Source organism: Lagenorhynchus albirostris, chromosome 14 (genome assembly GCF_949774975.1).
Source record: "Lagenorhynchus albirostris chromosome 14, mLagAlb1.1, whole genome shotgun sequence".
NCBI classification, from domain to species: domain Eukaryota; kingdom Metazoa; phylum Chordata; class Mammalia; order Artiodactyla; family Delphinidae; genus Lagenorhynchus; species Lagenorhynchus albirostris.
This window is the reverse complement of record NC_083108.1, coordinates 22592258-22616050: the sequence shown is the minus strand read 5'-3', so window position 1 is coordinate 22616050 and position 23793 is coordinate 22592258. Positions and strand designations below refer to the sequence as shown.

The 23793-nt window shown below is 41.1% G+C and overlaps 1 protein-coding gene across 1 annotated transcript; it reads right to left on the bottom strand.

The window, feature by feature from the left end:
• Positions 1–371: 371 nt before the first annotated feature.
• On the bottom strand, positions 372–21586 carry MEX3C (mex-3 RNA binding family member C). The gene is made up of 2 exons (XM_060121310.1): positions 20854–21586; positions 372–3418 (listed from the first exon to the last, which is right to left on the bottom strand). Exons 1-2 carry the CDS (start codon positions 21584–21586, stop codon positions 2193–2195), a joined length of 1959 nt encoding a protein of 652 aa, XP_059977293.1. The 3' UTR covers positions 372–2192.
• Positions 21587–23793: the final 2207 nt, after the last annotated feature.

Genomic DNA, 23793 nt, shown 5'->3' with positions numbered 1-23793 from the left:
TTTTAGTGATAGAAAGACAAAAATCTGTAACAAAGGATTGAAACAGTAAAGTCTAAGTTGGGTTCAGGATTTTAGTTAACATTAATATGTATAAATCATTCACTATTTTATTTACAATTAGGTTAATAGTGGTTATTTGTGGTCAACTATATAAACATGCAACTAACTATACAATCTGACACTAGCCAAATCTCTAGTTTTACCTAATGTGACACTTATTTAAAGAAAAAAGCTAAATTCGGATAGGAGCATAAGCAACAGGGTCACTGGCTGAGGAGGGGAAACACTGTAAAAGGAAATTTTCAATTCTGGCAAACAGCAGTCTCCCAGTCTAAACTAATGATCACATGAAAAACACCAAGGAGAATACATTCAAGTTAATGGAAACAAGTCTTTATTAAGTAACTTTTAATATCAGAAAAATAAAACTCTTATAATTCTCTTTACAGCAAATATATAATATCAGTGCTTTGGCCATCTTAAGTTAAAGGCCCTTTATCATAAAATATATGGTTTTAAACTTTACTCAAATTGAATTTATAATCCCTATGACTTCCCTACATATACATAACAAAAGAGTGTAGTAAAATTAGCAAATACTAAACTATATTGATAATTTATCATTCTTAGTTTGTGGTTTTTAGAAACAGTACACGCACCTAATATATGTCGATTCCTTGGCTTATTAGTTGCAGTGTACAATGCAACAAAATACAAAATACATGCTTGGTGAACATTCGTTTGTATCTACAAGACGGCAGCTAAAGATTAGGTTTCAATACTGACATATAACTATCCTACAAGCAATCAGCATTACATCATAATATGCCATCAAGGCAATTTTTTATACTGAAAAAATCAAAATAAAAACCGTTATTTGTAAACTTTTATACGAAATGTAACTCTTCAAGTGGAAATAAAAAATAAAATTTTGTCTATTTACTATTCAATACACATAGGATTTCAATTTTTGTTATACTGAGAAAAAAAGCTCTTTGTGTTGGGAAAATAACGCTTCAAAAAATAATTAGTAGAAAACCCCACCAGTATAATGTTCTGTCCGTTCAATGCCAGCACAGGTTTGGGAACATACTGAGGATGAAGTCACAGACATCCACAGGTGAAATGTAAAAAGTGTATCTTAAAGAAATCTTTCCTTTTGATTGGAAATAAGTTTTGAAATGAAGTAAACTGATTGGAGGTCATCACAGCTGCTTTTGTGAATTATGCTAAGGGTGTTATTATCCCTCTCTCCCTCCCCCCTCCCCTAAATTACTAAAAAATAAAAATATATTTATAATGTGCAAGACGAATATGGATTGAACATAAAATGTTTCACATTTTGATCTATAGTCTAAAAATTAATCAATAGCTTGATCAGACTAATGAATGGAATGTTCGTATCCTCAATTATTAGCCAATATAGGTGCATCCCAAAGCCCTTCCTGAAATGGAAAAACCCAGGTGGCCGTTTCCACACTCACCAAGGGAGGCAATGGGTATGAATTCACAATCGACACAAATGCATTCCTGATCCACTGATCATACCAGCCGTGAGCACTCTGGGCGAGATGAAGGTCAATGTAGCAGTTTTTGTCCCAAATTATAACCAGTGATCGAGTAAAGCGCCATCAGCCCCTATCATTACCAGTAAGTCATCACAATGCATTAGAAAGTTACTTGCAATCCTGCAGAATTAGGCATAAGTTGTTGTGAAATAAAAAACAAACAAACCTATTTTGTGAAAACTGGCAGTGTAAAGAAGGCAGCACTGGAAGTGTCTGAATCATCTGTAATGCCAAGTACCCTCCATAAACTCTTAATGTGGTTAGGCTTTGGGACCCATCGTTTTGAAATCTTAGACGTATACGCTTTTCTCATAGGTTCACACAACCTATGATTATCTTCACTCAGCCGAGTTGAACGTCAGCTTTAGCAATTCTTACACAAGCTATGTCTCTGGGTCTACAGGATAGTATTAATAATTCAAACCAAACTAATAGACAAGAGACCACTTAGGTTTAGTGTTACCACAGCAGCCTTTTATAAGTTTACTAACAACTTTAGCCTAATCCCAATAAAGCCTGATAACAGTCATAAGAATTCATTAGGAAGTTTACTGGGGGTACCATTATACCCATGCCTTTATGAGTCCATATAGAGATATAGTATTTATGTATATATATATATAGTTAAGAGTGAATTTGGATTGCCTGAGTAACAGCTGTCTGGCAAACTGGACATGATGGCGTTCTCTTTTCACAGATCTTGTTGGCACATTCCATGCAGAAGAGGTTGTGTCCACATGGAACTAGGGCAGCAATAACTTCATTCTCAAAGCAAATCACACAGTCGTGCTTTCGTCTTGATTCTGGTGGTGAGCTAGAGGTGGAACCACCATTGGAAGAGGAGTAACTATTGGTACCATTAGAAAAAGCAGGGATGTATATTGGAAGGCCAACATGGCTGCCTGTACTAGGTGGGTCGCTCCTAACCCTCCGAGCAAGTGGGTGTTCAATGCTCTCCGGAAATGTAGGAGACAGACGAGGAGTAGACGGCTGACTTCCTCTGCGCTGAGTCTTCATGTTAGCAGGAGGATCACTCCCAAAGCCAGAGAGCGGGTTAACTGGTTCAAACGGAGTCCAGATAGTTTGAGCGGATGTTGGTAAAGAGTCAAAGGCAGGAGAATCAACCGCAAGATCTTCTGAGCCTACAGAAGGTAGTGTATCTCCAAACCAAAAGTTTCCTGTGCTAAAAGGGCTTGTTGGACTAAAGTCTGCCAGCCTATTGCTTCCAAAGTAGGAATCTGTGGAACCACTTCCCAGAGAACTGGAACTATCATTTCGATAATTGGAGATCATTCTGGCACGGCTAGGAGGAACTGGATTGGAGGAGAGCCACGCAGAGCCGAGCGTGCCACCTTCAAAGCTTACATCAGTACCGTTGTAATGGAAATCATTCTCTTCATTGAGCTCAATGTAGTTTCCTGTACGCATGGCAATATGCATTTCTATTTCTTCTCGTGCTCGGTCAACATTCTCAGGCATCCCTGTCACTTCAAAGACGGGCTCCTTATCTCTGCTTGGAGTTACTATGTATGTGTGGGTCTGCTGCTGAATTCTTTTAATTGTTGCTCCTTTGGGTCCAACAACTAATCCTACCACACGATAGGGGACCCTGACTTGAACGGTGGTCTGACCAGGCAGATTAGGACTGCACGACAACCCTCCCAGGGCAGGGCCATTTTTGTTTCGAGATGCACGAATCATGGAGAAGTGCTCTGCAGCTGAGAGGATTTCTCTTTTGGCCATGGCAACATCTTCTTTCCGTCCAGTGACAACAAAAATGGGCTCTTCACCACGAACAGGTGTCTTGATATACGTGTTCGTCTTGGCTCTCAGCGCCTTAATTTTACAACCTGTTAGAAAGAAATATTTCGTAAGTATCAACATCTGCTTCAATAATATTGATAAAGACAAATCACAGAAAGCTCCTTTCAAGCTAAAAGTCTGCGTCTGGGCAGTTTTTCTTCCCTCTTTAAGTTTTAGAGTTTTTTCTTTATCACAAAAACTTATCACTAGATGATGATAAAGCTTTCCTAATTCCTAGATCCTGAGGCATACTTTCCTGGTGATCTCTCATTCTCAGGGAGGAGGTGACACCTCTACTGGAGGTCTTTAACTCAGAGGTCAGGCTTATCGTCTCTTCCTCTTGTTATCAGTCATTGCAAATGATGCATGAAATAGGCCAGCTACACTATAAGTGGGTCTGACTTTCAGAACACTAATAGTTTACTACCGTGCAGGGTGTTGGTGGCAAAGAAAAACCATTAATGTACATGTGAGACATTTAACATCTATCATCTTATTTAATCTACATAACAACCCTAAGGATGAGACTATTATACTCCTTTTATTCCTAAGGAATATAAACCACAGAAAAATTGTATAACATGTCCAAGTTCACACAGCAAGTAAGAGGCAGAGCCAGAGTTAAACCTAGTCTGACTTCATAATCTATATAGTCTTTTTGCTCTTCCCAGAACTTCAAATTCCACACAACTATACTGCGATAAAAACTCTTCAACTGACATCCATTTAACTGTCTTATTATTTTACCTTAACATTACTCTTTCCTCTGTAAAACTCAACTGATGACAATGGCAAAATGCTCAAGGCTAGTACATCATCTCTTTTCTGTTCCATCAGTTGGATTTCAGGCTTCACTAAGAATCAGTTGTTTTGATTCCAATCTGTTTATACTAGCTGCACTCATGCATTAACTAAATTAACAATTACATAAAGCAGTAACATATAAATGTGAGAAGATGCTGAACTTGTATGAAAATTGATTATTTTTTAAAATTTCAATAAAGACGAGTACCTTAAAGAAAAAAAAAAGATGTTGTTGAACTATGGGTGAGACAACTGTAAAATCCTGGGGTAAAAAAACTAACACAGAATAACTTTGCTAAATTCAAAAGAAACATATTGGAAATTGTATGGAATATGGTCATTGAATGTGGTTTTATCAAAGGACTATGCTGGTTGGCAGCCCCATTCTCAAATAAAAGGCTTTGGCCCTAAATCCTGAGTATGTTTAAGTTAAATAAGTAAAATATCTAAGACACCTATGCATAACTACCCATGATTACTTTTTGGAGTAATCACCCATTACCAGTGCCAACTGCGTAAGATTAGAGGGTTTCGAACGGTAACAAAGATGTCAAATATACAACTAAGGCATAAAACTCGGGGGTTATACTTTTCAAAGGTCTTAACGTGAAGCTTGCCAGAAGTATCCTCCACCCCCGACCAAATAGATCTCCTTGCCTCCATTCTTGCCTCACTCCCATCCATTCTCTATAGTCACTTTAGGCAGATGATGCCTTCTAAACAAAGCACCTATCACATGCTCACTTCTTTGCATAAAGTGCTTTAATGGCTTCTGTTTACCATAAGGATAAAGTCAATAGTATGGCACACACAAGGTTCCTCTGTACCTGGTACCTGATTACTTCTCTCTAGCCTTATCTCTGTACCCCTCTCCTTTCCCCCTCCTCACTTCTTAAACTCTGTGGGTGTGCTTCCACCATATTAAGCTCCTATGCATGCTCCCTTGCTTCCATGATCAGAATGTTCCTTTATTCTTGCCCCTTTACTACCAGCTCTGCTTAACTCCTGGTAGCCCTTCAGATTTTAGTTTAGATGCCTCATCCTCTATGGAGCTTCCTCTCCCTCAGGACTGGTTTGTGTGCGCTCCCTAAGCATTCTCAAAGCACTGGGTGGTTGGCTATAAGTATATGCCACAGGGTGGCCATATAACATTTGTTGAAACAAAGATCATTTTTCTATATAAGAACACTGGGCCCTTCTTATACACATTGCTTTGCATCTAAGCATTTTTGTTGAGCTTTCCCGGCCTTTCATATTCTGGCCCCATAATGCTAGTCCAACCCTGTTGAAGGGAGTTGATTATGCTAACTTTATGCTATGAAGCTACTGAATATGTTATTCAATAACAACTTCACTCAACCTAGCACTGAACTTTTGGATCTGAACCACAAATGAAGATCCTGTTTCTCCTTCCAACAAATTGTAGAACTTAGAAACGGCCACTTTCTCACTGCTGGATCTTAGGTACCTATCATGAAAACACTTTCAGAGTCAGGTTTTCTCTAACCTGAAGGTTATATTCAAGACTAGGGGGTGGGGGTGGATGGGTGGTGTAGCTAAAAGCAAAATTGCAAAGAAAGCACTTAGTGCATTAACTGGAGGAGGTAAGAAGGGCCGAGTGCAATCAGTCTAATTTACACTACTGTAAAACATGAAAGTTTTTATTATAGAGTGCTGCTGTAAGTTTATATCGACAATGAACTACAAGGTTAATTTGATAGTGTAACTTCTGAGCATAGGAAAATATATCTGCTTTTGCTCCACAAAAGAAAGTGAACTGGAAGATCAGAACAATAAAACTTCTACGTCTACTTATCATTTATACAGGCTAAATCTCTAGGAAACTCCCTCAGTCAGCACAGTAGGTGCTGCTTGAGGTTGAGAACTGCAATCATTTTCCATTGGCCAATACGTGACTGATGGAGAGATGCCTAAGAAAGTCTGAAAGGGTGGAATGAACGCCTAATTCTTCATACTACACACGCACGGGAGTTACTATCATTACCTGGACACATGAGTTTCTTCTCTGAGCTACAACTCAACAAGAAGGCAGTCTGCTAGAATCACACATTTCTAACAAAGAGGGTCCTGATCATCTTGCAGAAAAACACTGGGACACTTCTATTAAGGACAAAGGGAGAGTTAGCTTGAGAGTCTAGGGTTGGCCCCTCTCAACCCTTACTGTAGTGAACATTAGAAAGCTGCATTAAGAAACTTCTCTAAATGCTTCTGAGACTATAAGCAACTGTCAGGTGCACCTTAGTAGAATACTTTAATACCTAGTAGGTATATTAACTAAGAAAATATGCCTAAAGGTACACAGACACTATTGGGCCTATGGATGGTACAAATAAATAGATGTTTAATACATGGCTCATTAGGAAGACAGAGAAGACAGATGGTTGGAGTGTGGACCATCTCTCAGATAGGGCCGTAAGATAGGCCTACCCTGCCCAAAAGGGTCATGTGCTTAGGTTTTGCACATCAGGGGAAAGAGGGAACAGAAAGATAGCAAAGCCAATCCCTTATACGCCACTGCCAAGAGAAACAGAAGTATTTCTTTTCGCTCCTAAATTTTATAAGACAGTTTTAACACAGTAGCCTTAACTCAGATCAGGAAACCCATAGGAAACCTCATCAATCACATTATTGTTTCTATGAGAACATGCATATTCTGAGCTCCCAACAACCACCACATGGTTTCTAGAATATATATACACGTTATAAAGTTTGGGACAATTTGAATAGGCAGAGCTCTAAACAGATGGCACAGACTAAGGAGAAAAAACCAATTTGTTTTACTATTTTGCAGGTAGAGATGGTAAAAAAGCTTTTTGGAGTATTTTAGATTGAGTTTCTATTTGAAAGTGCAATGATATTTTTAAAAACCATTGAAAAGTTTATAATCTCAGAGTGTCACAAAACTCATAAGCCATAAAGGTACTGAAAAATTAGACTGCACTTTAAAAAAAATTGCTGCATGGCAAAACTCACCAAATGCAACGTAAAAAAATTATTTACAACTCTCATCACAAATGGCTAATTTCTCTCTTACACAGGTACCCATATACCTACCCTTATATATCAAAACACCAAAACCCAACAGAAAAAATAGGTGAAAGAAATAGCTCACAGAAAAGGAAATATATAAATGGCTCCAAACATGAAAATTCCCATTTTCATGTGAACTGAGGTATCATTTTCCATCTATAAGACTGTCAAATATCAAAAACAAATAAACAGTGCTAGTAAGAATGGGAAAAAAAAACCCTCATATTTAGCTGCTGAGAGTATAAACTCCTCAAGGGCAGTTTGCAATATCCATCAATATTACAAGTCAAGTATCCTTTTGCCCCTACAATCCCACTCATAGAATTGAGTCTGTAGGAATACTTGCACAGGAGCAAATGACCTTTGCATTATATTACTGTTTGTATTAGTGTGAGGCTGGTATAGCTATATAAGGGAATACTCTGCTGTCATAAAACTGGTTGACTTAGGGAGACAGGGTAGGAGGGTGACAATTTTCCTTGTACACTTTTATTTCTTACAAAATTTGAACCATACAAATGCATTAGTTTTTTTTCCAAAGAAATATTAAATTAGAAAAAAATTTAAATTAGTTATGAAGAAATGATACGTTTTATTACACTAAGCATATCAATCAGACTTTTGGCTAGTTCTGAGATTTAAAAAAAATTTATGAACAGCAGAGTAAACGATTTCATAACCTCGAAGCTGAATAAGTCCAAGAAGTAAGGACTAATAATTGTTTTCTTACAGCTACAAATAAAATCCGACATATGGCAAGCTCTATACCAGACTACGTAGAGATTAAGAACTAGAATAGCACTAATGACTTGCATAGCTGCAATTTTATTTTGATTTGGAAGTAAATTCTCCCAAGAGAACGTCTCCAACTTACCTCCCTCCTGTAGGAACCCATTTCCCCTTTCTCTATCACTGTGGCTGGGACTGTGCTTCACCTTAAAACTCTTCAGCTGCAGCCAGAATTCTGGTCCTCTCACTCCCTGGTAGAGTAGCAAAGATTGGGTCTTGCTTCTCCAGGGTAAAGAGAGCCTCTTCCACCAGCTGCCTGAGCAGTTAAGAGGGAGAGGTCCTCTGTTGCTGGGAGAGGAGTTGAAGAAATGGAATTGAAATGATATCTTCAGTGTTGATGAAACCATGGTTTGCCATATCAATTGAATAGGTTCCAAATGTTTCAGTAAATATGTGTACAATGGGCTGCAACATAAAATGTTCCTTTGCAAGGGGTGGGGGGGGTGTGGGGGGACGGGTCACAGTCAGAAAAGCTTAAAAGCACTAGACTAGATCTTTAAGGCCACTTTTTAATTCCATGAAACACGTGGAATGACATACTTAGAAGAACCAGATGTAGAATTACAGTCTGTAATGTAGATATGATTCCAGTCCAAATTAATTCACCTTAAAATAGGAAGATTATCCAGATTACATGGGTGTAATCACGAGTCCTTTAAAAGAGTTTTCTCCAGCTGGCTTCAGAAGTAGTCAGCTGTGCTCTGGCTAGCCCGGAAGCAAGCAGACTATCTGTGCTTGATCTGCCCATGGAGACCTCGTGGCAAGGAACTACAGGTGGCCTGTAGGAGCTGAGAGCTAGAAGGAAAATGGAGGCCTCAATCCAGAAATCTTGTTCTGTCCTTTAATTTTTTTTTTTTTTTGTGGTATGCGGGCCTCTCACTGTTGTGGCCTCTCCCGTTGCGGAGCACCCGGACGCGCAGGCTCAGCGGCCATGGCTCACGGGCCCAGCCGCTCCGCGGCATGTGGGATCTTTCCCGACCGGGGCACAAACCCGTGTCCCCTGCATCGGCAGGCGGACTCCCAACCACTGCGCCACCGGGAAGCCCTGTCCTTTAATTTTGCTTATTACCTGCTTTAGTTTTTTAGTGTTACCCCACATAGTGGCTTCAATGTCACAAATTTTTTAGTTTACAATTCTGTAGGTCAGAAGTCTGACATGGGTCTCAACAGGGCTAAAATCAACGTGTTTGCAGGGCTGTGTTTCTGGAAGCTCCAGGGAAGAATCTATTTCCTTGCTCATTCAGGTTATTGGCAGAATTTAGTTGCTTACCATCATAGGACTGAGCTCCCTGCTTTCTTGCCGACTGTCTGCTGAAGGCCATTCCCAGTTTCTAGAGGCCACCGACATGGCTTGTGGCCCTGTCTCTCCATCTTCAGAACCAGCAATGGAGGTTGAATCCTTCTCATATTTAAGATCTCTCCTCTTCTTGTATCTGACCCAGATGGGAAAGTTCTTCTGCTTTTAAGGACTCCTGTGTTTACACTGGGCCCACCCAGATGATCTCAGACAACCTCTCCATCTCAAGGTCCATACTCCATATACATATTCAGAGTTTCCAGGGATGTAGGGTGTAGGCATCTTCAGGGAAAGGGGGTTTATTCTGCCTACTGCATTACCATTTTTCCCTTTCTCCAATTATTTCCTCCATTCTTCCAGGTCCCTGGCTTTTGAACAAAGGAAAGTATTTGGTTCAGAAAAAATTTAAACCCTAACCCAAGAAGAGAGACCCAATGTCCAGGGCAGTCGCCAGATATAAGTAGCTAGATATAAATACAAGAAAAGTCTGGGGATCACAGGCACTGGAGTAGTGTGAAGGGATAAACTATTGATAAAAATCAAAATAGGTAGAAAAGAAATAGATAAGCCAGGGTGCTGACAAAGACAGGGTGTTTATGTTGAGACATAAGTGACTTGGTAAGAGATGCACAAGTAAAACCTGGCCTCCACTTGTCCTAAGGGATTTAAACCACTCCTTCTTTGGCCCAAAACATTCACAAGCCTGATGCTTAAACTTACCCATTCAAATATTAAGTTCCCTATAAAGGTGCTGGTGCTAATTCCAGGTGATATACAGGAACTACCATAATTTCTGCTCTCAAGGAGCTCACAGTATAGAAAGGAAAGGAGCTCAGTCATGAGAACAATATGGATATAATACTGATATATAAGATAATACTGATATAAGATAACTGCTTTAATGAAAACAGGCATACAAAGCAGTGGGAGCACAGAAAAGGAGAGGGCTTTGTTGCTTACAGAAAATGAAAGAAGACTTCAAAGGCATTTGAACTTAAGCTTGAAGAAAGTAGTTCTGCCAGGTGGGAAGCAAAGTAGAGGGAACTGCAAGTGCCAAAGCAGGAATCAAGAGCACAAGATGGCCACACCTGGCTCAGTGTTGTGGGAGCTTTAAGTGACTGGAGGGTAGAATGGCAGGAAAGCAGGTCAGATGGGGGATGATTCAGTCTTTAACATGAGGCAAGGGAGTTTAAAGTCTATCTTGTAGGTGCAAAGAACTTTTGTTTTTTTTTTAAAGAAGTCCCAAAGGTTATGTGAAGTGTTGCAGATTTTCGACAGAGGATTTTGTTTTCCAGAAATTAAATTCACTGTATTTCCCATTCATTTCATCAATCAGCTACAAATATAAGGTGATTAAGAAAGCTAAAACCCTTATAAACACACACCAAAACTGCGAGTATTTTCACTTTGGGTCATCCTTGGGGTATATCTTTCTTCAGAAATTCTCTCCAAGAGGTTTTATTTTAAAAGGGAAATCAGTATACACACACATACAGAAACACACTTTAATAACAATGAAGAGGGGGAGTGAAACTCCTTGAGTAGTTCTTTTTACCTTCAAGAAAATTAGAACTCTGGGCTTCATATTTAAATTACCCCCAGCTCCCACCCCATCCATCTCCTAATTAAGTGGCCATGACTTACCTTCTCCCAGATTTTATCATCTCCTAAACATGCCTTATTCTTCCTTATCTCTACCCAGATATTTCCCTAAATAACCTGGAAAACCCTCCTAGTACTTCCCCTCCCCGCCCCCCCCCAAATATTCTGAGTAACAAACTCTTCTGAGTAATAAACACAGTCATTTGGAAAAGATGAAGACTGTGTGTGTGAAAGGCTCTATAAACTCAAGAATAATACAAATATAGATATGACTTTATCACAGTTACCACTTACTAATACTATTCCGAGGTCTAGTTTAAAGGGAATAATGTAAGGAAAAAAACCTGATTATCTGCAGGACTGGGTTCTAATCTACCACCAGAGTTTGCTTGTGGTTTTAATGTTAGGTCATTCAACCTCTAGCTCCTTTCCAATGCTTTTATCTTTTGACCTAGTCCCTTTTCTCCTAGGAAATACAAAATCACTTCTGAAGTCTAAAAAGCACTTGGGAAATCAGATACTACCATATCCCACATGCGTACATCTATTCTTCCTTTCCTCAAGAAAAGTAGGTTGAATTATACCTGGGAACATAAGACTTTGAACAGACCATCACAAACCATCTTTGGGAGCTCTAACAGGCCACCAAACCTCTATCTCTCCCTTCATGGGTGAGGAACTATAATTAAAGTTACTTCTCTCATTTGGTTGTTGCAAGGACTGAATGAAATAATGTATTAAAAATACTTATTACAATGCCTGTGTTCAGTAAAGGACAGCTTTTTTAGGCTACCTAACCCCCCTCCCCCCCACCATTTCAAGTATTTCATGAGTAAACTGAGCCAATAGGCTTGGCTTTGAAATAGTAAAATTCGTAGCACTTTTCAGTTTTCCAAACTCTCCTATATTTTCATTTAATCATAACAGAGTAATGATTGGCTTAATAGCTTTAGGAAGGATAGGGATAGGAAAGAACTAAACTGAAAGAGCTTAGAGACATCTCCCAGCTGGAAAGTCAGATCTCAAACACAAGTTGCCTTAATAATTCCATACTCCTCTCACTACTCCATACTATTTTTCTCTAAAAGCATTAGAGAAACATGTTATTTTATATGTACATTTCATGATATATTAGAATTAATGAGGGGATCATATTCTTTAATGATTTTATATATAAATAAGATCCCTTTCCTCTTGGAAGAGTCTAGACAAGACTATTCAAAACACCTATAATTTTACAAGGACTCAATTTTTCAGTATTAAGAGCTTCACAGACTGATGAACATCAGCTAAATCCCAGTAAGAGAGTGTTTCTTATGCACACAACTTAATCCAACATTTAAATAAATTGTTTAGATTAGCAATGCAATGGATTCCTAAACGCACAATATAGAAACAGCTTTCCTTTCCTGGGTTCACGGGCCCTTCTTGTAGCTCTAGTCAAAATTTTCTGAAATTTTCTGTTAAGAATACTGTTTCACTTTAGACATCACTATGTCAACACTTCAAACGGCTTCATTTATGTGATCTTAGTTTTGATTACCAGTATTCATATGGACATCTAATGCCCTAAATCAAGTAGCATCTAAAACAAACAGATCCAAACAACTTTAGGTTGACTGGCTCCTCAAGTAAAGGCAAGAGGGAAGAAAACGCCACAACATGAAAACTAAAATGATAAATAATAAAATGGCAAGTTTCTAATCCAACTATTCAGTTCAATAAAATAAACAGCAAGTATCTGCTATGTTTCAGGTACTTTAACTGACATTAAGATGACTGAGATTCAGTTCTGCCCTCACTGACTTGTACCAAACTTCAAGCACCAAAAGGATTTGGTGTCTACCATGTGTTCAAGTACAGATATTGATCTGTCATTTTCTTTTCTTATACTGTTGGCTACTGGTGGTGTTCAAGCCTTTTATATCCTCGCTGCTTTGTCTGCTTGTTCTACCACTTACTGAGTTGGAGTGTTCAAGTCTCTAATTCTATTAGCTTGAGACCCTGGGTAAGTTATTTGTATCCCCATAGATCTGTTTCCTTATCTGTATGGTGGAAATAAGAATGGATCAAATGAGATGATATACTACCTGACACATTTAAATGTTTGTTATTATTTTTTTTAAATCAGATGAATCAATTTTCTATTGAAAGTTTAAAAACATTAAAAAAATTTAAATCCTGAAGATAAAACTTATATTTAGATTGTGAAAAGCATGTTAAGGTATTATAAACTTTACAAAACTGGGAGGAGATATGTTGAAGTCAATCTAATTGGTAATTTGAAACCTGGTTTACTTTTACATGATTTTAGGAACTCTTTTTGGACAAAAGTAAGAATATAAGAGCTACAAGAGATAATCTAGTTCAATCTCATATGTGAAGAAAACTGAAGCTAGAATTGCCCAAAGTTATAAACTAATGATTCCTAAAATTCCCAATTCCCTAAATACACCATTCTCTCAACCTGACTTATTTTCCTACTTGATTCTTAGAAGTGGAGAATTCCCTGCATACATAAAGGTATTTTTAAAAACAGAGGTTAAACTAAATTTAAAAACCCCCTCCTTTTTCACGTAGTTTAGACAAGAGGATCGACATACTTAACAAAAGAAGGGCTCATATTTGGCCTTTCACAAAAGCTGTGACACCCAGAAGAGGGTGTAAATTAGAGATGAAAGGCAGAACACTTTTCCTAACTGGGGATTTTAAAATTACATTCATGCCCTTTGGAGGATGTTAATAGAAAGCTGAGAATTACCTCTGTATGGGAATCATATAATGGAATCAGATTCATTCGTAAATGATTCTCTTCCAGACTATAGACTAGCTTAGGTCTTTACCAGGAAATACATTTCAAAAGTGCTGATTTTAAATAAAATTTTAAGACACTGTAAACTTTAAAAAATATAATATATATCACTAACTAGTGGTATATATGTCCTATGAAAAACTTACTAAAATGACAATTTTTGGTTTCAACTAGCATTTGCTCAGTGTACAAATCTAGCAGTAAAAAAAATTATAAACTTTACCCTGCCTCATATATAATTTATTACCTTTATACTTTCCACTGTACAGTGAATCTGTACTAATGACATCTTCTCATACCTGATCCTCACAACGGAGAGCGGGTGGGGGAGGGCTGGGAAGAACAGCTGGATGGACTAGCTTCCCCCCAGCAGAGGAAACCGAGACTCAGTGAGGTTAAGCGATTTGTCCATGGTAAAGCCAGCTCTCTAACAAGTCTCCTAACTCCAAGTTCAATGTCCTTTCCTGCAGGTACTGCTGGAAAGGTAGAAGATAAGCCAAAGGGGAGGGGAGAGTGGTATAGAAAGGGGGACAGTAATAAAAAGGTCAGCCCAAAGGGCAAACATTTTACACTGGTAACCTTCTAGTAGTTTGGAACTATTACCTCCCCACTCTCCTCTAACTACGTTTAAGATGAAACTACTTTATGCTTACCTTCAACTACATCTGCAGCTCATGAAAAAATTTTATTATTTTAAGGCCTAGTCTCATTATTTCACGATACCACTTTACTTGTGGTCAAATCAGGCTCCCCTGCACACAATGAACTGCAGTTTTTGCTTACTGGACACAGGCAACAAACCATGCCCACACGAATTGTTCTTAAATCTCGAACACTGGCATGAAAGAGGTGCTATAATTATGCAGCGTAACTTAAAATTCTCAAAATCAGTCATGGAATAAAGCCTCAAAGTATTCAAATAACATTATGCTGTGCATATTCAATTTAGCATAGTTTGGCTTGGTATCACTAGTATTAGAATATCATTTTAAAAGCTTAAATATCAGATGTAATCCTTATAAATGTCTATATGGTACCTAATGGTAGTACGGGGGAAAAAGTTAAAAGTAAACATGCATGATGGTATATAAGCCATTTGAGAAGGATTAAGATGCAGTTTAATAAATATATCACTTTAGAATCACCTGAAGATCAATGGGATTTTAAAACAGATTATCCATAATCTGTTTGGAGTTTCCTAAAGGAGTTTTTTTTTCTTTTTGCCTGCGCTGCGCAGCATGTGGGATCTTAGCTCCCTGATCGACCAGGGATCGAATCTTGCCCCCTGCAGTCTTAACCACTGGACTGCCAGGAAAGTCCCTAAAGGAGTTTTTAAACTGCGAATACACTTTCCTATTTAGTATCTTATGGCCACTTTTTTTTTTTAACATCTTTATTGGGGTATAACTGCTTTACAATGGTGTGTTAGTTTCTGCTTTATAACAGTGAATCAGTTATACATATACATATGTTCCCATATCTCTTCCCTCTTGCATCTCTCTCCCTCCCACCCCTCTAGGTGGTCACAAAGCACCGAGCTGATCTCCCTGTGCTATGTGGCTGCTTCCCACTAGCTATCTATTTTACGTTTGGTAGTGTATATATGTCCATGCCACTCTCTCACTTTGTCACAGCTTACCCTTCCCCCTCCCCATATCCTCAAGTTCATTCTCTAGTAGGTCTGTGTCTTTATTCCCGTTATGACCACTTTTATCTATAATTTTTTCATTTTGAGTTTAAATTACAAATCCTATAGGGCATAAATTACATTTAAAAAATTGTCACAATCCCATAGATTTTAAAATAATACTGTGGTAAACATCATGAATATTTTGGCTCTCTCCTGTAGGCACATGATTGTAATGTAATTACTCGCCCACTTGAAGTTAGGTGTGTCCAGATGACTTGCTCTGATTAATGAAATATGAGTGGATGTGATCATTAGTACTTCTGGGTTTAACATTTAAAGACCAGGGTGTGCTGTGCCACTGTCTCTCATCCTTCTGGCACAGGGGAAGACCAGCTAACACTCGAGACGGTGGCTGCTTCACTGGTCTAAGACTCTGAATGACTAAAATGAGCACAGTCCCTGTGAATAAGAAATAAACCGCTGTTGTTTCAATACTGAGATGCTGGGGTTCTTTGTTATCACAGCATCATTTAAGCCTATCTGGATAGAGGTGCCATTTGCCTAACAGGCATTTAGACATCAGTTCATTCTAGTTCTATCACCTCAGACGAATATAGTAATGTGTGAAAACTGTCTGCTCAAGCTGAGGAAAGGAGATTAACAGAGTGGTTCGAATTAATTTCAGATTTAACTTAACACAAGTAGTATGTGCTTATCACTTACAGTTTCATATATGTCAATTTATTTGTGTACAATTCATAGTCCCCAGAGGTGCTGTAGATATGATTATACCCAGCTGAAGAAGAATCTGAAGCCTAGGAAGTTTAAGTGATTTGTCCAAGACCACAAGGTGAGTTACTGGCACAGAGTAATCAGAATTTAGGAATTTTAATTTCTGATTGCTGGCTCTTTCCAATATATCACAGCTGAGCAGAGACTGTTAAAGGCAAATTGGGACAATTTGCAACAAATATTTTTATATTAAAACATACATTCTAAAACATTTTTGTATTCAGTTTAAGACAAAAGCAATAAATTCTTCAATCTGTACAAATATTAAATTCATTCAAAACCAAATCCATAAAATATTAAGCACTGTCTTATAACTAAATTCCACCTTTCCTTGAAAACTTAAAATGTAAGAACTATCTAGAATTCCAACCCACAGACATTGTTGGAAATTTTCCTCAATGGAAATCTCTAACAGATTAATAGTTCTCAAATACTTGATTCCCTGGATCATTTTGGCCACTGGCATTTCTAACAGGGGGCAGAAAATACACCCTTGAACTACCACTTTATTTTCCATTTCCTCCCTAGTGAATCAAATAGTTCATTAGCTGAGTAAGGCAGGAAGAAAAGGCAGTAGATTCCCCACCCATTTGCAAAACAATTATAATAATCGAACCTTCCCCAATGGTCCCAGAGCTAATACAAACTATTATTTAGATTTTAAAGCCTAGAATAATGACAACATTTAATTTTTAAAGCTAGCATATATATACACACAAATTAACTTTCTGAATTATAAATGAGAGTGAATTTCTAGTTAGACACATTAGAACTAGAATGTTAGAATGACCTGTGCCTTCTGTGTAGTAGACACCAAAATTTTATTAAGTAAATTAATTTGGACAGTGATATTTTAAGTTGTGCATATTAGAAATACAGTACCCCAACCCATGATTAGGGCAGAAATTAACCCAAAATATTACTAGCCTTTCTGAGCAAGATGCTTCAATACTGAGGCAGCAATGTAGAATGAGAACTTTATCTTTACTAGCAAACAAACTGGTCTAACCCCAAGTTCCACTATCTGAGCAAGATACCTATCAGCACCTCAGTTTCTATGTCTAAAATGGGGATAAACACCTAGCAGAGTTAAATGGCATGTAATATAGGAACTGGCAGAGAGAATGCCAACAATCCCCCCTCTTCCACAAAAGAGACACCGGGCTTTAGCATTATTCTGAAACTATTTCTCCTCATGAAATGTATATTTTTTCTTAAACAGGGAATTTATGTACAAGACCAAGCTTTCTCTTTTTAGAACTTGGAAGAGTGGTTCCACCCTAGGAAACTGGGAAAATTTTTTCACAAGGGTGTATTTAAGACAACTTCAAGCAATGTAACATATTAACTGTTCAAAAAGTGACAATATACACAATCACTGGGGATCAGTGGAGAGAGAGCAGCTCAATAAAGAAGAAAAAAATTTCTAAGAAGGTCTAGCTCAGTGATAGCCAAAGTAGGGTGCAAGAAAATTCACTGGAGTGCAGGAAAAAAAAAAAATCAAAACACTCCAATTTCCATCTTTACCTCATCCTTTTAAAATTGTTTACATGTTTTATAATGTACAGTATATCAGCATATGTATTATTCATAAATATCCAGATACTGAGAGTATTAGTTTAAATGTTTTTTGACAGTATACAATTAAAAAAAGCCAGAAATAGCCCTTCTTGACTAGGAGGCTAGAGAACACACATAGACCATCAAGTAAATAACTAATGAAAATAGTTGAAGAAGTACATTAATCTTAAACAGTAATATAAAACCTTGGATTACAAGTCTTTAGCCTCTTTTCAGTTCCTGGCTTTGTTGTACAGTGTTGTTGGTTTCAAAATGAGATGCACACTTAAAAAAGGGGGCCAATTGAACATTCACAAATGACCATATGCTGCTGGGGAGTATAAATATGAGGTCAACGCTCTGCAAACTTTCATCACAATCAAAAGCAGCGGTTTGTTTTTCTGAAAGACAATGGAGCCAGAGGCCATCTACATGAGTTGCTAGTCTATATGACTCAGAATTCAATTTGTCCTACTCTTTGCTTCAGAGCTGGTCACAGATGTCTCCATCTGTGACATGATTATTTCCAAAACCAATTAAGAGATGTCAAACAGAAAATTATGACTTCAGGTAATGAATAAAATGGCAGGAAGGAATAATTCTTAAGGAGGAAAATTTTGTTCATTCAAAGCAAAAAGTAAACTAAATGATTTGCCCTGTTTATTCACTTAAGGAAAGGGGAAATTATCACACTGTAAAAGGACGCAAACATTAGAAGTTGCCTGCAGGAGTGCGACAATAACTTTACAGGTTTTATCATGGTGCTGCTGAGAGGTGTTCGTGGCAAAGGGAGTCAATGATCCACTAGTTGAATGGTTCAGAACAGGAAAAGGATAAGACTTTTTGTTCTTAAGATAAGATAGAGGATGATGACATACTTTTAACAGTGCTGTCAACTCTGGGAAAATATTAAGCGTAAAAGGAATAGTCAGCAATTTGTCTCCATGCTCTAAGACATAAATAGATTCACATTTCCTTATTAACCAGTAAGCTCGGCCCTAAAAAAGAAAAACTAAAGACCATTTCATTGCTATAACTTGGTACAAAATACAAACTTGGGATGAATTCAGTTTACTTTTAAATAATGGATCTGCATAAAGGTAACAGTCTGCATAATTAAGGAACATTTAATCATGCTTTAAAGGGTATAATACAGAAGACAAAAATTTGTATTAAACTAAATATACAAAAGGTATCAGTATCTTGTCCCCTAGTAAAACTGTCCTGTAAGTGTTCTTTTCCTTCATTATCCTAAACTGTCACCATAAGCACACTGAAGCAACTTGTGCTAAGGAAATGTCACTGTAGTAGGGCCTGAACAGACACGTTCCCAGCCCCTTTTCACCACTCTCCTAAGTATCAGACCCTAAGTATCAAAAAAAAAACTTCCCCTCCCCCCCAGCAGCAACTTTCCAACCATACCTAGAGATTATTTCTCCACACCTTTCCTCACACTGTCCCTCATTCTTTCTTCCATCTCCATTTGTTAAAGTCCTATCCGTTCTCCAAGGCCCTCCAGGGTTGATGTTCTTATACGTACCACTTTGTCACACACTATAGTTAATGCCATTAACTACAGATTAGATTAGCGCCATTCCACTGTTTATTAGACTGTTAGCTTCTTAAGGGCAGCCGAGTTAGTCTGAATTAACCTCACATTCCCAACTGCCATAAACTCAAGGCCTGGCAAAATACAAACCTGATACATAGCAATTCTCCGATGTTGTTATCCGAATAACCAACTCATTCTGAGTCTATAATCTGAGATGTTATAATTTTATTCTATGTGAGGTGAAACAGTTCTTTCCTGGATTAGTATCTTCAGTATTGCAAAAACGAAACAACACAAACAAACCAAAAAACAAAAAAAGGCATGCAAAATTTATCTACCAAACTACGGAAATAAACTCTTAATTTTAAGGGCATCAGCTTTGAACACTGCCTTTAAGTACCAGTCACCAGGCAGTCTGAAATACGCTATTTCCTCTAACCAGACTTCAGATGGATTTTTCTTATTAAAATCCTAGAAGTAAGAGATGAGCCAACTCTGATATTTGAAACCACCATTTCGACAGACCTCTTATTTATGTACTCTAGACCACTTGGGAAAGATGAGATCATTTAAGCAGCAGCGCCATCACTTCTCTTTATTTGACCCCGACAATGCTCTCAACCTAACAGGAGAAAGACATGCATCAACCAGGTTAAATCATACTGTAATAAGGCAGCGGCAGGTAGTATTTACTCCTTCAATAAAGGGGAAAAGAGCTATGCTAAAGAGCATAAGACCTTCCCTAAAAATGTCGGATACAGAGGTACTCTGGGCATCCCTTCCCCCACCTCCACAAATCTACTCCTGGAATCTGAGACCTAGGTCCTTTGTCTGAGCAATGTGGGAGGAGTCTGTCTGCAGTACTGGTGTGCTGGCAAGTGAAGAGAATTTACTGAAAACTGTATAAACGCATGAAGTTCCTTAACTCAATTACTTTACTGTCCAATTTTTCTTCATCGTGCACCCTAAAGTGCTCTAAAAGGTACCCAATGTGCCTTTTCGAGAGTTAAAATGTATCGAAACGGATACAGTAAGATCAACAGAGAGTTAGCAAAAAACCTAAGTTTTTGAACAGCGAAGGGGCGGGCGGTAAGAACGACCACTTGAACATCCCCGTCCCTCTCGAACGAGCTCTTTCTACAAGCCTCCATTTCTTCTTCCCAACAAGCCGTCCTAAGGCAAGCTGAGCGCTTTTACAAAGACGGTCGGCTGCGCAAACTTGCAATCTCAAAGCTTTCCATGCACAACACCGAATCCACAACCGACCCGACCTTTTACCACCTCACTGAGGTTTTTGGTGCCACGCCAGCTGGGTGTTCCAGGAATACAGCCCGAGTAAAGTGAACACCGCCGGATAGGGTGGCCCGAGAAACTTAGCTCCTTTTATCACGCAAGATGAGAGGAACACCGTGGGGTATTCGCAAGGTGACCCATCTTCTCATCTCGTCGACCCTCAGCTCCTCCCAGACCCCTTCCCGGTGGACCTGGAGGACTCTCCGGGTTCGCCTTTTCTGCCCCAAGCTCCTTTCTTTCGTCTCCCCACCCACGCCCGGGGGCCAAGCCCAGCTGGACACCCCCCACACCCGCACTCACCCTGGCGACCGACAATCTCGGCGACATGCTCGGAGCTGGGCACCGGGACGCACTCGGTGGTGTTGACGCTCTTCCTCCGGAGCAAGGCCGCCTGCTCCCCGTTCAGGGCGGCCGCCGCCGCCCCGCAGCCGCCTGGGCCGTAGGCGTGGGACAGCATCGCCGCCATCATGCCCTGGGCATCGTCCCCTCCGTATAGCACCCCCGCCGCCGCGGCCGCCTCCCGGGCATCGAAGCCGGCGGCGGGCAGCAGGACCGACCCCAGGGACCCGCCCGGGATCGGCTGGGTCTGAGAGGCGGCGGCCGCTGGCGGCGACAGCAGCAGCAGAGACGGCCGGTCCTCCTCCTCTGCCTCCTCCAGCTCCTCCTCCTCCAGCAGGTCTCCGTCCAGCTCCGCTTCCTCCCCCTCCTCCTCGTCCTCCTCCAGCTCCAGCTCGGCCGCCTCCGAGACCCCGGGCCGGCCAGAAGGAGTCCGCTCCTCCGGAGACAGCCCCGCCGCCCGCCGGGCCTGGCCCTGCGCCGCCGCAGCCCGGAGCGCCGGGGCGCCGGACTCTGCCGGGCTGGGGTCGTCGAGGCCTAGCGCGGCCAGGCGCTCCCTCAGCAGGAGCCCGTCCCCCTCGAGCTCCGGGCCACCCGCGGGCGGTGGCAGCGGCGGCGGCGGGGGCGGCGGGGGCGGCTGCGGCAGGGGGGCCGGGGCCGCCGCCAGGGCCAGGGCCGCGGAGCTGCCGCTCGGCATCGCGGCGGCGCGCTGTCAATGGCGGCGGCGGCGGCGGCGGCGGCCGGGTCAGGCGCGGCAGGCGGCGAGTCCCATGGCGGACAGGGCTCCGGCCCTGCTCAGCGCGCAAACACCTTTCCTCTGGGGAGGCGGCGGGGCTGGCGACCCGGGCCGAGCAGCGCCAGGGCCGCCCGGAGACCGGAGAGGGCGGGGTGGAGGAGCAGGGGAAGGTGGCAGAGGTAGGTAACTAGGTGGGTGGGTGGGGACGGCAGCGGGGCGGGCTGGTGGAGGTGGCAGCGGCTCCCCTCTCAGGGTTTCTTTTGTTTCATGGCCTCAGCCAGCCCCCGGCGCGCGCGGCGGCGGCAGCGACGCCCCACGCCGCTCTCCGAATGAAGCCGGCACGCCCTGATTGGCCGCTTTTAATTGCTGGGAGCCCGCCCTCTCCTCCCCGCAGCCTTCTAACTCCTAGCCCTAGCCCCACCCCCACCCTCTTCTCGTGCCCCGCCCCGCCCCTCCCCAGAGCTCTGATTGGGTGACCGAGATGAGCCAGCCCCGCCAAGCCTTCTCCTTCCGTCCTCTGCCCTCCCCCCACTCCTCCCTCCCCTTTCCCTACTGGCTGTCGAGGAGAGGGACTGTGGTTGTTCGCTTTACACGTCACTCTTTGTGACGTACAAGGTGGAGGCGGGGAAAGGGAGGCGGGACGAAGGCAAGGCAGCAGAGGCTGAAACTAGGAGCCAGTAGGGGTTTTCGCGCAGGCGCGTGCAGTCGAAGCAGGCATCTGGGTTTTCTCGGTTCCCCGCATCCCTCTGGCCCACCTGGGTGGGGTCTTTTAGCCCACAGTGAGAGCGGCCTTGGAGCGTGGCGTAGGCATGGGCCCAGAGGGCGTTGTTGAAGAAGTGATTTCCCACTTGCAGGGTAAGGGCCTAGGGAGAGTCATCAAAGGAGGGGCCAGTGAAGTGTTCTCCTATCCAGCCGCGGGGGTGGTTTCCTGAGCCGCGTGGCTCCTGGGCCTTCCCTGCACCACTCCGGAATGCTCCTCCCGCCGGGCAGGGCCCTCCCACGCCCAGCTGGCCCGGCTTCCAATACGAGGCCGGTTGGTTACATCAGGAACCTTAAATGCTGGACTTGAGTTCTTCGGGGCTTTTCAAGGAAATTAAATAATCTTTTCCTCCTCCAAGACGTTCTTCCCACAGTATTGTCCGGGTGATCCCACACAGTGGCTACCTTTTATAGGGGTTTATTTTTAAATGGCGTGTTAAAAACAAATCTTATTACCTTACTTCACCTTAGGCTCTGACCGTCCGCCCGCCCCACCCCGCTCCCCTTTACCTCCGCCCCTTTAGTACCAGGTGGTCTCCCCAGGTTAGTCTTAATCACCTGCGTTGTCTTACAGAGGTAGAATGTGAACAACATAATGTAATTTTAAGGTTTCTAGTGTCCCCATTATAAAAAGTAAGAGGAAACAGTTTTAATAAATATACTGAGCTCTGTATATTAAACATTATCATTTCAACATGCAATCGATATAAAATTATTGATATATTTTATAGTTTTTTCGCGCTAAGTCTTTGAAAATGGTGTGTATTTTACACTAGGATATCTCAATGTATGTTCGCCTCACACTAGCCATGTTTCAAGTACTGAGTACTAGTAGCTCTAGACCTTGATTTTTGAATTATAAATTGAGATCCTTTCTATTTTGGATTTATTATATCTTTCTCCCTCAAAATCGTTTCTTATGTGTGAGCTTGAATGAGCACCGACTTTTCTAAATTGTCTAGGGTGTTACAAAGACACCCTGAGAGAGTCCAAGAGAAGGCTGAAACTATGCCTTCTATTTCTCAGTTTTGTGCCCTTATGGCCATGTGCACCATTCTACTTCAGTTTATCCACCCCTCCAAAGGCATAGAGAATTTTAGCTAACATTAACCTTTCCTGTTACTCCACTGTTTCCCTAGTCCTTCTATAACCCTGTATGTTGCTTCTCTAACAACTCATTTGTAGCAGTAGCCTCTGGAGCAGTGATTTCAACCCTGGCTGTACAACAAAGTCAAGAAGAGCTTTTAAAAATGGTAAATGCAGAGGAGGAAGAAGCAAACCCTGGATGTTGGGATTAACTGGATCTAGAGTGGGAACCTGGACATGTTTTTAGAGAACTACACAGGCTGTTCTGAAGCTCACCCAGAGTTGAGAACACTGATCCAGGGTGTGAGTTTTGGGGTTTACAG